The following is a 16,573-nucleotide window of genomic DNA, read 5'->3' as shown; positions in this document are numbered from 1 at the left end:
GTCAATGTGCGGAGCTACAGGTTAGTCGAGGTAATTTGTAGATGTAGGTTAGGGGTAAATTGACTATGACTATCTATAGATAATAAACAGTGAGTAGCACCAGTGTAAAAACAAAGGTGGAAATAGTCCAGGTGGCCATTTGATTAATTGTCCAGCAGGCTTGGAGGTAGAAGCTGTTAAAGAAACCTTTTGGACCTAGAATTGGCGCTCCGGTACCGCTTGCTGTGCGGTAGCAGAGAAAACAGTCTACGACATGGGTCTTGAGACAATTTTTTGGGCCTTCCTCTGACACTGCCTAGTACATTTTTATTTAATTTAACCTTTATTTAACTAGAGAAGTCAGTTAAGAACAAATTCTTATTTACAATGACAGCCTAGGAACAGTGGGTTAAGTGCCTTGTTCAGGGGCAGAACAGATATTTACCGTGACAGCTCGGGGATTCAATCTAGCAACCTTTCGGTTACTGGCTCTAACCACCTGGCTACCTGCCACCCCAAGTAGATATGTCCTGGATGGCAGGAAGCTTGGCCCCAGTGATGTACTGGGCCGTATGCACTACCCTCTGTAGCACCTTATGGTCAATAGACTACATTTTCTTCATATGATGTTTCTTAAAAAGAGACCTGTCTAAAATAAATAATGGATTCATTGTGATGGTGTGGGCTATATTAAAATGGACTTATTAAAAGTTCCAAAGGTCTGCATCAGTGGCTTGCAGGCCGTGTGTGGAAGACAGGAGATGCTAAATGTGTTTATGTTAATTAACAGTCAATTATCGTGAGAACGGCAGTTATTTGCTTGACAATCACCTGCTGACAAAATTTCAAAAAGTGCAAGGGTGCCAATTTATTTGTCCGCCCACAACTGTATGCTTCTGTGTCAGTCTTAAAACCAGTTTCTCTGCCAATATGTGTTTTTCTAGCCTATTGTCCCATTTCCCCCCAGACTCTAAGTTAAATAATATGGGTGGGGTAACTCAAATAAACCATCTTGGCTTATGTCAGTACGTCTGCATTTGTCATGATACGAAAAGGAAGTCTATAGGGAGAACCAGAGTACTGAGGGATAATATGAAGGAATGCGCAAGGGCCCAGATGGGGAGGGGAGGGCTGGTCCCCGAAGAGCTCTCTGAGATAGCTCTCCCTATGGAGCTGTGAAACAGGAACTGGATCGTTTCCCTGCAGACACTCTCCCCTGACTCCCCCTGCTCTGCTCCAGTCTGTCACAGGCCAGCCAGCCCTGCACAGCACAGCCGCCCCCTGCCTGGCCTGCACAGCCTCACACACTAAGCAGCTTTGTATCCTGCTTACTTACAGAGCGGGAACTTGATTGCCCTGAGATAAAATGTCTCTCCCCCCCCCCCCCCCCCCCCCCCCCCCCCTCCTCTCTCTCTTTGGATCAGAGGAAACTCCCACGATTAGAGCCACGTGAGCGACAGATAGTGAAGATAAAGCCGCAGTTAGTCTCACATTATGTCTGAATTGGTTAAAGGAGGCAGAGAGACTGGATCAGTGGTTGAGCGGTTTCGCTCATGGTCCACTTAATCTTGATTTGTGCCAATAACAGATGGGAGTGATGGGCATTTTAAATGGGTGTGGATAGGCTTGGAATATTGTTTCACATTTGAGTCGCCTGCTGCCTTGTGCATAGGACAGACAGTCCCAAAGTTTGAAAAGAAATGCACTGCTGACACTCTAAATTCAGTTCTGAAATCACAGACCATTGATCCACTGCACTGAAACTCGCCTAATATCCAAAGGATTCTCATAAATTATACATTTTCGAACCCAATTATAAGATTCAAACAAAGTAGCCTCGAAACATATGTGCTGATTCTTATCAGAGCTGAGCTGATGACAGTCCTCTGCTTGGCCAAAAGTCACTCTCAAAAATGTCACTGGGGACTCCAGAGGTACTGAGTGTTCTGAAAGAGCCATCCAATGATGGACTAGAAAAGAAACTTCAATACATTATTGATACCTTTGCCTATGACAGAGTGAGAATGTTGAGTATTTGCAGCTTTTGAAGTTAAATTGGAGAGAAACTCTCCCGAAATGTCACCCCTTTCCATACTTTGCCCTTAACACCTTTGTTATTTGAGATGTGACCTTATTTCTTATGAAATGTTAATGAATCCGTCTGTACTAGTTTCCATCTTTTGGTGGCATGGCTACAAAACAAACGTGCCTTCTCCGACTAGACTGGTGAGCAACATGGCATGAAGCTTGCACTTGTTTGTTCTACCCAGATGGAAGCATGGTGCGCTCTCTCTTCCATCAGAACATGTCAGTACCAGGGTTCAGCACCATGGTTGAAGCTCTGGGAAAATATGCTAATCAACAAAGTTGCTTCCTATTGGCTTTCCATCATTTCAACAAGAGTGTTTTCCTCCATCCCTTTCCCATTGCTAATCATCTCCTCCTCGGAAGTGGAAAGTTCAGGAAATATGTATCTGAGACAATACAGTTACTGTGGCCTCTGAACAAAGCAAGATTTATTCCCACATGTTTCATTAGGATACCTAGTCAGTTGTATAACTGAATGCCTTCAACTGAAATGTGTCTTCCACATTTCAAATGTGTCTTCCACATTTAACCACTTTAACAGGTCATTTAACATAAGAAAATAATATTACTGGTTGTAAGAGTACAAGCAATAAAATGAAGAAAAAAACGCTTCTCAAAACAACCTAATTGAATACAAAAACTCTGAAAATCTATCCCATATCAAAATACAGTAAACCAATCAACCAACTCAAGACTCAAAATGAAAGTCGAAAATACAAAATGACCACCTAAATTACAGTCACTGTTTATCATTGAAACATCCAATTTTCTTTTCCATTTTCACCCCGCAGCATGTCTACATGTTTTCATATTTTCATTTGACGAGTAGCAGCGGGCCACCCTCTTCCTGAGGTGTTTGGCAGACATGTGGAAACAGGAAGATGCAGTGATAAGACTATGATGCGTGTGGACTGAGTTAGACGCAATACGAGAGAGAGGAGAGAGTATAATATCAGCTTTCTCTTGGCAATGTTACACCTCAGTGGGAATAACCCTGCATGATGTCACCACTTACAGAGGGAGGCCCAGATTCACAACAGGCGGGAGGGGGAGGGACGTTGCTCTTCCCTAACAAAAGAGATGAACTACACCAGAAAGTAGGCTATGACTGACAACATGGCTAATAGGCTACACTGACAGTCATACTCTAACTTTTCTCACTTGTTCGACTGAAAACAAAAAAGGGAGCTGAAATAGGGGACAGGGTAGCGACACGTTGACTTAAGAGGTCCCGTCCTCAGTTTGTGCCTGCGTGCGGGTCGGCTCGCAGTGGAGTGGAGGGCTACAGAGACGACTTAAATCTCTGACATGGGCTGCTCAGGTCAAATACACTGTAGCACATCCAGCAGATGTTCAGAGAGGAGCACAGTGATCTAACAGCTCTGCAGCGCCATGGTCGGCTTCTACCTCGTGGTTAGGAGGGTCCCCCTGCTCAACCTGGCCAAACGCTCTGTTCTTGGTCCGAGATCTAGTTGCTCTGAGAGTATCAGTCTCTGAAGGGTGTTAAAAACGTACACCGACAGACAGGCATGGAATCTGCACACAAACCAAGATGAAACTGAAGTATGTAACATAATCATACATTGTAAGACTGTTCAGTGGGTTTCAGCCGTAACCTTCAATAATAGGTTTTGTAACATTATATAATTGTTACACCACAGCGGTAAAACCACCCTGCCTGATCCTCTCAGGATAAGGTGTTCGAAAGCATCATAAAATAAACATCAGCTCTCTCACACAGAGCCAACACCGCAAGTTCCACTGCGAGCCTCGGGTGCTACACTTGATACAGTGCCTTGCAAAAGTATTCATCCCCCTGGGCATTTATCCTATTTTGTTGCATTACAACCTGTAATTTAAATAGATTTTTATTTGGATTTCATGTAATGGACATAGACAAAATAGCACAAATTGGTGAAGTGAAATGAAAAAAATATATTATTTAAAAATGTTTTTTAAATAAAAAATAAAAAACAGAAAAGTGGTGCGTGCAATATGTTTTTTGCAATGAAGCCCCTAAATAAGATCTGGTACAACCAATTACCTTCATAAGTCATATAATTACCCCAGAGTCTGCAACACCACTAAGCAAGGGGCACCACCAAGCAAGCGGCACCTTGAAGACCAAGGAGCTCTCCCAACAGGTCAGGGACAAAGTTGTGGAGAAGTACAGATCAGGGTTGGGTTATAAAAAAAGATCTGAAACTTTGAACATCCCACAGAGCACCATTAAATCCATTATTAAAAATTTAAAGAATATAGCACCACAACAAACCTGACAAGGGAGGGCCGCCCACCAATACTCATGGACCGGGCAAGGAGGGCATTAATCAGGGAGGCAACAAAGATAACCCTGAAGGAGCTGCAAAGCTCCACAGCAGAGATTGGAGTATCTGTCCATAGGACCACTTTAAGCCGTACACTCCACAGAGCTGGGCTTTACAGAAGAGTGGCCAGAAAAAAGCCATTGCTTAAAGAAAAAAATAAGCAAACATGTTTGGTGTTCCCCAAAAGGCATGTGGGAGACTCCCCAAAGGTATGGAAGAAAGTACTCTGGTCAGATCAAGCTTTTTGGCCATCAAGGAAAACGCTATGTCTGGCGCAAACCCAACACCTCTCATCACCCCGAGAACACCATGTTTTTCCCATCAGCAGGGACTGGGAAACTGGTCAGAATTGAAAGAATGATGGATGCCGCTAAATACAGGGAAATTCTTGAGGGAAACCTGTTTCAGTCTTCCAGAGATTTAAGACTGGAACGGAGGTCACCTTTCAGCAGGACAATGACCCTAAGCATACTGCTAAAGCAACATTCGAGTGGTTTAAGGGTAAAGATTTAAATGTCTTGGAATGGCCTAGTCAAAGCCCAGAACTCAATCCAATTCAGAATCTGTGGTATGACTTAAAGATTGGTGTACAGCAACGAACCCATCCAACTTGAAGGAGCTGGAGCAGTTTTGCTTTGAAGAATGGGAAAAAAATCCCAGAGGGTAGATGTGCCAAGCTTATAGAGACATACCCCAAGAGACTTGCCACTGTAATTGCTGCAAAAGCTGGCTTTACAGAGTATTAACTTTTGGGGGGTGGGGGGGTGAATAGTTATGCACGCTCAAGTTTTCCGTCTTTTTTGTCTTATTTCTTGTTTGTTTCACAATAAAAAATATTTTGCATCTTCAAAGTGGTAGGCATGTTGTGTAAATTAAATGATACAACCCCCCAAAAAAATATATATTTTAATTCCAGGATGTTAGGCAACAAAACAGGATAAATGCAAAGGGGGGTAACTACGTTCGCAAGCCACTGTAAGACATACAATGAAGGCTAACCTTTACCAACTGAAGTACCACGTCACCCAGACGGAGGAAAGCAGGTCTAAAGGCTCCTGAAGGAAAGGCCAGGAGAAGAGGTATTTTCTTAACGGGAGACACTGTTTGTTTGAGTCGCAGTGCTGATAGGCAGTGCTGATATAATATCAGTCCTTACCATACGTTTCCTCCTCATAGCCATCAGGGCCAGCCTGTGGGGTTTCACCGCTCTTCAGACAGTTGTGGATGTAAGTGGCCTTCCATCTCGCATACTTCCTGTGCTGGATGTTCTGAAAAAGGGAAAGGAACAAGGGAGGCAGGGAGGAGAGGGGGTAAATAAACACAGAAATATTCAAGATAAGAGATGTGGAATTAAAGCAATTAGTTAAACAATGGAGACTGGATGAAAGGCTTAAGGTAGGACTATATGTATTTTCCTTTAGCTTACGGTAAAGGGATGGAAGGGGAGTGGGTGAAGTAATAACTGTGGTCTAACACGCAGGTCACCAAATTCATTAGAAGTTCTATGCACCTAATTTAAAAGTTCTCCCCCTGTTAATCTTATCTGGAGATTAATTCAATGGAAATTCATTTAGGAGCTTCCTTTGGAGAAAACAAAACTTCAATGTTGAAACTACACATTCACAAGGGCTCTTCCAAACCAGTACATCCAGGTGGTTCTTTCTAAATGACTTAGCAAAATGAATACAATGAAGACATTGCAACTAACACACACAATCATATTTCTAATCTAAATGATCCCTGGAGATAACAACATGCTAGCCCTGAGGGGAAGTTTAGGATTGATGGTAGCTATGATTAGAGCTCACACTTAATAGTCTCACATACTCCCTCAATCACCATTTTCTAAAAGTTTGGGTCCTCCACTCTCTGGTGATGAAATGTCATTTTTTTCTGTATGAAATCCAATCTCCCACAATGCATCGTGACATGCTTTGTATAAAAAAAAGTATATACAGCAATCAGCGAGCGGGCAACTGTGAGGCTCCATTGTCTGGGTTAGTGTTAGAGAAAAAAAACTGAGTTGTAAAGCAGCCTCTCCAATGAGCTATCTGCAGCAGGAAAATGTGTGGCCCTTAGGGAGAGACAAGCAACTCAATGAAACATTGTCTGTTGTCTGCCACAGGCCACTTCCCTCAGTTGAAAAGCCATCTGTAGCCATGGAGAGAGAAGCTTTAATACGCCCACAGCTGCTGAGATGGGGTCTATGGGTGTTTCTCAAAATGCATACTACCGTGCTCCGAGCACGCACATTGGAGCGCGGGAGGGTCGGAGTCCAAATCAAAGTATTCGAAACAGAGCACGGAGGGCACTTCACAAATGCATACTCCGTTTGTACATATTTTGAAGCATGCATCGATGCAAGCTTCAATAGAAACTAAGCAAACCAATATGACTCAACCACGTAAAAAATGAAGCTACATTTCTTGAAATCAATGGCGGCCTTTATTTGAGCTGAAGCGAGAGAAAATACACACCTACTAAGGAATTAAATGTTGCCTATTCACATCTCATGTTGCCTGACCACAATATTTCATCTTGATATATTAATAAATACATGCTGTGTTAATTTTGGTATGTTTACCTGCCAACATACCGTAGATAGCAAGTCCAAAATAAGGCAATAGGGCTAACTGGCTAGCTACTAGTACTGTTAGCTAGCTATCCACAAATAATTGATATTTTGTATAATATACATTTTCAGTCACTTTTGCCTGTTAAACTATCTGGTTTGATATATTATTAGGATTCACATATAGCTAGCTGACAGTTCTGAAGTAAAACGGTTGCTTTGTGTGTGTGTGTGTGTGTGTGTGTGTGTGTGTGTGTGTGTGTGTCTTGTTTCGTCTCTATTGCCATTGTTGTCCTGGCTGGAAGAAAGTTGGGGGAATGGGTAAGTCCATAGTAAGTCAATAAAGCTAACTGGCTAGCCATAAAGAATTGGTAGCTACACACGAGAAATGTACATCTACCTTGCATAACATTAGATTTAGGTCGTTTTTGCCTGTTTAACTAGCTGGATACCTAGATTATTAAAATTCACAAATCTAGCTGATATTTATGAAGTAAAGTATTTGCTGTGTGTATATCTTGTTTCGCCCATTGTTGCCATTGTGCTGGCTGAAAGAAGTTCCAGTGAATGAGGGGGTGAAGCTTGAGGTAATACAGACACAGTAGGGTGAGTGCGAGTGCTTTTCAAATGTATTGTTGTGTGCATTCTCCACACTCTTGTCCTCAGAAGGACGTAGTCAAGAGAAAGTGGTCGGAGAATGCACTCGGAGCATGAGAGTGTGGAGCACTGTAGTATGCATTCTGAGAAACACCCTGTCTAGTAGTGTCTAGTTGTCTACAGTTCTAGACTGGAGAGGCTCTATATGTTACAAGCTGTTTCCAGGAACACGCCGTTTTCCAGTCAGATCAGTCAGTAATCTCATGACTGGAATGAGTAGATCAATAGAAATTCCCCATATTTTCCCTTCTCTTGGATTTTCTATGTCTTTGAGAGCAGCCATAGACTGATGGACGGATGGCATTGTGGCTAGTCAGTTCATATTACCTCACACATATTAATTAATATGCTGAAATAAAAAGGTAGATGTAGTTACAGTAGTTTATAGGCCCTATACAGTAGGATGAGGGTATTCAATATAGTATGCACTGCAGGTAGCCTAGTGATTAGGAGCGTTGGGCCAGTAACTGAAAGCTCACGGGTTTGAATCCCAGGTGAAAAACATGTGAAAAATGTTATTGTTTTTTGTTTTGTTTTTTACTTACCTCCTCCGATAACTCGCCGAAAACTGACAGGACATCTAACAAAAGGCTGGATGTATAGAAGGACTTAATCATATTCCTACAAAGAGAGACAAAAAAAGAAAAGTTAATTAAGGCATACTGAAGTCATTAGACCCAAGTGTTTTAAACCTGCCAACTGTGACAAATGTATTCTTCAAGAATGGATTAGGCTGCGTCACAGAACATGGATAATTCTATAATTATCAAATTCACTATATATACACAAAAGTATGTGGACACCTCTTCAAATTAGTGGATTCAATTTTTACAGTCATACCGGTTGTTGACAGGTGTATAAAATCAAGCATACAGTCATGCAATCTCCATGGACAATACAAATAAATAAATAATAATAATAATAATAATAATTTAAAAAACGTTGGCAGTAGAATGGCCCTACTGAAGTGACTTTCAACGTTGCACCGTCATAGGATGCCACCTTTTCTTAAAATTTCTCCCCTGCTAGAGCTGCCCGGTCAACTGTAAGTGCTGTTATTGTAAAGTGGAAAGGTCTAGGTGCAACAACGGTTCAGCTGAGAAGTTGTAGGCCACACAAGCTCACAGAATGGGAGTTCTCGGCTGCAACACTCACTAATGAGTTCCAAACTACCTATGGAAGCAACGTCGGCACAATAACTGTTCGTCGGGAGCTTCATGAAATGGGTTTCCATGGCCGAGCAGCCACAGACAAGCCTAAGATCACCATGTGCAATGCCAAGCATCGACTGGAGTGGTGTAAAGCTCGCCGCTTTCTCTGGAGTGATGAATCACTTCACAATCAGGCAGTCCGATGGATTAATCTGGGTTTGGTGGATGCCAGGACGCTACACCTGCCTGAATGCACAGTACCAACTGTAAAGTTTGGTGGAGTAATAATGGTCTGGGGCTTTTTGTTCATGGTTCAGGCTAGGCCCCTTAGTTCCAGTGAAGGGAAATCTTAATGCTACAGCATACAATTACATTCTAGACGATTCTGTGCTTCCAACTTTGTGGCAACAGTTTGGGGAAGGCCCTTGGTTGTTTCAGCATGACAATGCCCCTGTGCACAAAGCAAGGTCCATACAGAAATGGTTTGTCGAGATTGGTGTAGAAGAACTTGTCTGGCCTGCACAGAGCCCTGACCTCAACCCCATCGAACACCTTTGGGATTAATTGGAACGTGGACTGCGAGCCAGGTGACTTTTGGCCATGTAGTGTATGTGGATTTGTCTGTTATGAATTTGAATGATAATTGGATCCAAGGAACCAAACAGGTCTGTAAATATCAAACTATGACACGAGTCATGATACTAAAAGAGAGGACTGTGGGTCTGGAGTCAGAGTTCAGAGGCGACACCACTTGTGGGAATTCAGCGTAAGATCACAGGACAGGAAGCAGGGAGGAAAAATTTCATAAAATCCCACAGCTGGTTCCAGGAAGCATAAAACACAAGGCCGTAAAAAAACACAGAAACATAGGGGCTTGCTTTCTGGGGGCTTCCAGCGCAGAGGTGTGCCATGTCAATGTAAGACTTGTCGTGGAGCAGAGCAGTGCAGAGTGGAAAGTAGACCAATGTATTGAAACGCTGAAGGAAGTTTCCTATTCAGGATTAGTTCCCATAAACATTCAACTCTGCACCTCTACACATGACATAACGTAACATTTAGAGCTTATTTATGTAGATCTAGTTCCTTGTAAATCAAAGCTTTTTTTGTGCCGGAGAGGAATATTAATATAGCCTCCTTCTCGTTATCCTGACTTGAAGACAAGCGTGTTTCATTTGTATTTTCACATTTCTTCAAATGTGGTTGTACGTATTTGTCTACATACCATTGCTGGCACCAGTTTTACCAGACAAACAGAAATGACGTCATCAATAAATACTATAGGTATACTATATAACTCTCTCAAGATTGGCCTCAAGTGCATTCCTTGTTCAAATATCAATTATTAAACACTGGGTATATTTAATGTTTTCAATTTCCTAAGAAAAATAATTTTGTGAGCCAGAAACCATACGCTGTCCTTTCTTCAACACACAGTGCAGAGCAGCCACTCCCTCTCAGTCTGACCACACTTCATCCATTCCTATTTAATGGTCTGCAAAATACTAGTACTGCAGAGCACCGTGGAAACCATCCTGATGTCTGGGTTGATCACAGTAAATCCTTCCACACCGCTTCACCTTAACCTGAGGTTAACTATGATGGTGCTCACTGGGAGGGGATTCATGGCGTACAGCTACTTCAGCAGACCTTACTGAAGGTTGAGCAATATTTTTGTGGGTTTGTAGCACGTCTCACTGTCGTGTTGTGGAAACAAGATGGTAAGACGAAAAGGAAAACAAAGTGCATCTTGAATAACAATACATGGCTGGAAGTAGGACAACTAGCCTACATTGACAAAAAGAGATCTAGGCCTATTACTGAAAGATTTGGAAGTTCAACTCCGCCCACTCCTCACTTGTACACATCTGATGAACGTCATTGGCATTTGGATTCTCATGACGCAGGGGGTGGGTGGCGGGGAAGGGGAGGCAAACGTGAAAACAGAAAGGGATGAAACAGCATGGGGGTTCATTTACAGCACATTCTAGCCTGCATTCTCAACACAACAGTGTGTGCTTTCATGGCTTTTATCTGGCTGGTTCTGCAGAGGTCAGCATATTGGACAGAAATTGGGCCTGCCTCAGGCTATTTACATGCATTATGTCAAAGGCTCTGGACAGAGAGCCTCACAAGACCTCAGTGAATGACTTCCACGCTTCCAGCTATGACATATTTTATTTGACCCTACTTTCATGCACTCTTTTTTTAAATTGAAGGATAAAATCTTTCACTGGAACGGATGGATTTAAAGCCTCCTGATCAATTTAGAAGTTGAAACCACATTAGATATGTCAACGCTTTGGCACTGACTCAATTTAAGCTTTTGAAAATACAAAGACCATAACCGGCCAACAACATAATAGCTGGATAAAAGTCCAATGCTTATATGATTACCCCTTTATACTCAATGGAATCCCCAAAATATCCAAGTTTTACTTGTTGGGAGAAGAATATGAATCATCAGAACTGTAGATTTGACTTCCACTCATCAGTTGGGTAGCGAATTCAATGGGGCATTAATGAAACATTGCTCATTGCTTAGAAACAAATTAGCGGATTGGTGAAAACCTGCCATCTTAAAATATAGGCGGAAAACATTTTTCATCCCAATTGCTACATTGCACAAGATGAATGGGCACACAGACATATGCAAAATGGATTAAATCTTTAACTACTAGCTGCAAAACTCAAATGTTATTTCTCTCCCATGTTCAGGACTGTGTCTGGCGCTGTATCTGGGGCCTGGAATCAGCACACAGGAGACAGCATCCTGTCCCTGCCTACAGTACTGGAGACCCTGGCTGGCCTGGCCTGACCTGGCACCCACAGTTCCTGGAAAACTCTGCTCTACTGTCCAGCCTGCTGCTGACGTCAGTGCCCGACGACACACTCATTATGGCAGCCAGACCTGTAACACTACACCTGCATGGCCAATAGGAATCATCTCACCCTTGTGGCAACCTATTCACACAGACAGGGCTTTGTTGCTAATTTTAGACTCTGGAAGGGACCCTTCATGTGCAAAAGCAACAGTGGGATTATTTTATGTCAAGGGTCAGTGAAAGGAAATGGTAATCATGAGGGCTTACGTATTGGAATCAGAAAATTGGAAACAGTCCACTGCCATGCTGAGATTCAAGAAGCAGGGAGCTGTCTGCAGCTACAGTACAGTAAGACGTCTTCCCATGCTAAGCAGGTAGTAAGACAGTGAGTGAAGAAGTAGCCTTACTTGTGGAATCGTCCAGATCGATCCTCGTTGTCAGCGTAGAGGAACATTTTTAAGGCATAGTTTTCGATGTGGGCATTGCCGACAACTTCCTGGGAGATTGAGTCATTGTCAGTCAGCTCCTTCTTCATCTGAAAAACACACAACAGCATCAAATCACGCAAAAGTAAATTATGTTCTGCAGGTAGGCACATTCAACCTGAAAAACCACAGGCTGTAAGTGGCAAACATTTTACAAAGGGCAATCAATCAATACAGAGTAGTTTAAAATGCACATTCACTTGGACTTTTCAGCTTATCAATCTTTCATCGGACACAAAACGTTCCTCCTAGGTTCCTGAACAGCACAGACATAGTCTATACATAGAGGGAGCCTGTGTTCTGTACTGTGCATGAAACGTGTGAGGCGAGGCTTTCCATGGCGTGAATAATTAATTCCTGGGATGCAGCAGAGCGCAGACACCGATTCCACTCCAATGGAGTCTAGTATGGTGGAGTGGATGGTCTCTGGAGATGCACCCACAGATCATTACATGGACAATAACCAAGGGTGGATTTTACCGCTTTCATTTCAACAGTGCTGGACAATAAATCTTGTGCTGAACACCACTCACCAAAAGGATATTTAACCAGAAACATCAAAGCCAGTTGCAAAGAACTGGCAGTTGACTTTACCACACCGCTCTTACATGGCAATTAATCATCTACGACAATACCAGTGACACAGACACTAGAAAACTCACATACACAATTTTATTGTTTCTAACTGACTTGTTTGTTTTGTCAAAACTTCATTGTCTGTGTATGGTCAACCACTGCAGCTGACAAATTAAATTATTGCTGTGCCCATAGTGTCTTAATGGTTTGTTGTGGCCAGCTGCCAAAAATGCAGCCGCAAAGCCCACTCACTGTCACAGAGCCAGCCTCTCTCTGAGGTGTTACAGTCTGCTAGAGAGGTTTCCTTGTAAAATCAGTAAAGCAAATAATACTGATTACATTTCAACAGGTGCCCTCTGCTCTCCTGAATGGACTTACTGTTCATGTTAATGAAATATCAACCTATGTCTACATTTTATTATAAAAGAGGTAATACAGTACATTACTTGTGTTAGCAAAGGACTTTAAAAACATAACTTCGATGGAAGTGTGCCGACGTTCTAGAAAGTCGAGCCAGACGTTTCTAATTGAATCAAAGGATTCAGCTTGGATCACAAAACACCACTAAAACTACTCTGGGGTTCTCTAGAAGTCCCTGCTGTACTAGAACAGCTTAGCAAAACACAATAGTCATTTCCAATACGTCAGGACAATATTACCATGAAAGGCTGCATCTTCTTTGATGGTTTTGCAAAACAGAATGAGTGAGAAATGTGTTTCTTACCCTTGGGGTAAGGCAACCCTAACAGACGAGAACTAGGCCTACTGACACTCATCAGGTCTGTATAGGCACTGTAGGACAACAAAAACAAACAGCTAGTGCATTGAAGTGACTGACAATGCAATGTTAAAGACGGCCAAAGCGGCAATCAGGAAAAGAAAAACTCCCGTTTCCATGAAACAGAGGCCCATCAGTGTGTAGCCTAAATACAGACAATCTCTTCCACCACACCTTCACACCCTAATCCACTGCTCTCCGAACACTAATTTAACGATGGAGAAAATGAGCCAAGTGTGCTGGTCAATATGCTGAGGGCCAGGCTGTGGGGAGGCTTTAGTTCATCTTCAATACCAGAACAAAAAAGACAGATTGGCATCTTAATTATTCATCCTCTGCACAAAATAATAATAACTGGTTGTTTATTTCCCTAAAAATGTGTAGCTTTAGTGGATATTAAACTGTCATGAGGTGAAATGATAAAGAACCACATGGTGCGATGTAAGATTTGTTTCTTCAAAACAAACTTTATTTGCCACATGCGCCGTATACAACAAGTGTAGACTTTACCGGGAAATGCTTACATACAAGCCCTTAACCAACAGTGCAGTTCAAGAAGAAGAAAATATTTACCAAGTAGGCTAAAATAAAAAGTAACACAATAAGAATAACGAGGCTATTATCAGGGGGCACCGGTACCGTACAGTGTGCAGGGGTACAGGCTAGTTGAGGTAATCTGTAAATGTCGGTGGGGTGATTATGTGATTATGCATAGGTAACAAACAAACAGCAAGTAGCAACAGTGTACAAGAGGGGGGGGGGGGGGCAATGTAAATTGTCTGGTGGCAATTTTTATGAATTGTTCAGTAGTCTAATGGCTTGGGGGTAGAAGCTGTTGAGGAGCCTTTTGGTACTAGACTTGCTCTGCTACCGCTTGCCGTGCAGTAGCAGAGAAAACAGTCTATAACTTGGGTGACTGGAGACTGACAATTTTATGGGCTTTCCTCTGACACCGCCTATTATATAGGTCCTGGATGGCAGGAAGCTTGGCTCTAGTGATGTACTGGCTGTACGGACTAGCGCCTTATGGTCAGATGCCGAGCATTTGCCATACCAGGCAGTGATGCAACTGGTCAGGATGCTCTCGATGGTGCAGCTGTAGAAAGTTGAGGATCTGGGGACCCATGCTAAATCTTTTCAGTCTCCTGAGGGGGAAAAGGTTTTGTCGTGCCCTCTTCACGACTGTCTTGGTATATTTGGCCCATGATAGTTTGTTGGTGATGTGGACACTTGAAACTCTCGACCCGCTCCACTACAGCCCCGTTGATGTTACTGGGGGCCTGTTCAGCCCACCTTGTCCTGTAGTAGCAATCAGCTCCTTTGTCTTGCTCACATTGAGGGAGAAGTTGTTGTCCTGGCACCACACTGCCAGTTCTCTGATCACCTCCCTATAGGCTGTCTCATAGTTGTCGATGATCAGTCCTACCACTGTTGTGTCGTCAGCAAACTTAATGATGGTGTTGGAGTCATGTTTGGCCACGCAGTCATGGGTGAACAGGGAATACAGGAGGGGACTAAGTACACACCCCTGAGGGACCTCAGTGTTAAGGATCAGCATGGCAGACGTGTTGTTGCCTACTCTTTGCACCTGGGGGCAGCCCGCCAGGAAGTCCAGGATCCAGTTGCAGAGGGAGGTGTTAAGTCCCAGAGTCCTTAGCTTAGTGATGAGCTTCATGGGAACTATGGTGTTGAACGCTGAGCTGTAGTCAATGAGCAGCATTATCACATAGGTGCTCCTTTGTCCAGGTGAGACAGGGCGGTGTGGAGTGCGATTGAGACTGCGTCATCTGTGGATCTGTTGGGGAAGTATCCGAATTAGAGTGGGTCTAGGGTGTCCAGGAGAATGCTTTTGAGGTGAGCCATGACCAGCATTTCAAAGCACTTCATGGCTACCGACGTGAGTGACATGGTGCAGTAATCATTTAGGCAGGTTACCTTCGCTTCCCTGGGCCCAGGGACTATAGTGGTCTGCTTGAAACATGTAGGTATTACAGACACTGTCAGGGAGAGGTTAAAAATATCAGTGAAGATACTTGACAGTTGGTCCGCGCATGCTTTGAGTAAACGTCCTGGTAATCCGTCTGGCCCAGCAGGCTTTGTGAATGTTGACCTGTTTAAAGGTTTTGTTCACATCGGCTATCGAGAGAGTTATCACACAGTCATCAAGAACAGCTGGTGCTCTCGTGCATGCTTGCCTCGAAACGAGCATAAAAAGACATTTAGCTCACCTGGTAGGCTCGCGTCACTGGGCAGCTCGCGTCTGGGTTTCCCTTTGTAGTCCGTAATGGTTTTCAAGCTCTGCCACTTTCGACGAACGTCAGAGCCGGTGTAGTAGGATTCAATCTTAATCCTGTATTGACGCTTTGCTTGTTTGATGGTTCGTCTGAGGGCATAGCGGGATATCTTATAAGCATCCGGATTAGTCTCCCGCTCCTTGAAAGCGAGCAGCTTGAGCTCAATGCGGATGTTGCCTGTAATTTATGGCTTCTGGTTGGGATATGTACATACAGTCACTGTGGGGACAACGTCGTCGATGCACTTATTGATGAAGCCGATGACTGAGGTGATGTATTCCTCAATGGCATTGGATGAATCCCGGAACATATTCCAGTCTGTGCTAGCAAAACAGTCCTGTAGTGTAGCACCCACATCATCTGACCACCACCGTATTGAGTGAGTCACTGGTACTTCCTGCTTTAGTTTTTGCTTGTAAGCAGGAATCAGGAGGATAAAATTGTGGTCAGATTTGCCAAATGGAGGGACTTCTTTAATATTAGACATTGCGCACCAGCTGTTATTTACAAAAAGACCCCCCCCCACCCCGTATCTTACCAGAGGTAGCGTCTCTGTTCTGCCGGTGCATGGAAAATCCTGCTAGCTCCATATTGTCCATTTCTTCGTTCAGCCACGTCTCAGTGAAACATAAGATGTTACAGTTTTCAAATGTCTCGTTGGTAGGATAATCTTAATAGTAGGTCATCAAAATGTATTTTCCAATGATTGTACGTTAGCAAGAAGAACGGCTGGCAATGGGAGTTTACTCGCTCGCCTACAGATTCTCAGAAGGATCCCCGATCTGCTTCCCCTTTTCCGGCGTCTTTTCACGCAAAAGGCGTGGATCTGTGCCTGTTCCAGTGA

The 16,573-nt window shown here is 43.3% G+C and overlaps 1 protein-coding gene across 1 annotated transcript in view; it reads right to left on the bottom strand.

Annotated features, from left to right (window-relative positions):
* Positions 1–16,573, bottom strand: part of vta1 (vesicle (multivesicular body) trafficking 1) — a 43,857-nt gene that overhangs the window by 12,236 nt on the left and 15,048 nt on the right. Inside the window, exons 3-5 of the mRNA XM_020496547.2 lie at positions 12,004–12,131; positions 8,169–8,244; positions 5,551–5,662 (exon numbers count right to left, since the gene is read on the bottom strand). Of these exons, the coding sequence (XP_020352136.1) occupies positions 5,551–5,662; positions 8,169–8,244; positions 12,004–12,131 (316 nt within the window). The remainder of the gene's footprint in view (positions 1–5,550; positions 5,663–8,168; positions 8,245–12,003; positions 12,132–16,573) is intronic.

The sequence above is a fragment of the Oncorhynchus kisutch genome, linkage group LG12 (assembly GCF_002021735.2).
Source record: "Oncorhynchus kisutch isolate 150728-3 linkage group LG12, Okis_V2, whole genome shotgun sequence".
Lineage (NCBI taxonomy): Eukaryota > Metazoa > Chordata > Actinopteri > Salmoniformes > Salmonidae > Oncorhynchus > Oncorhynchus kisutch.
The sequence above is the reverse complement of the archived record's forward strand: the minus strand, read 5'-3'. Positions and strand labels throughout refer to the sequence as shown.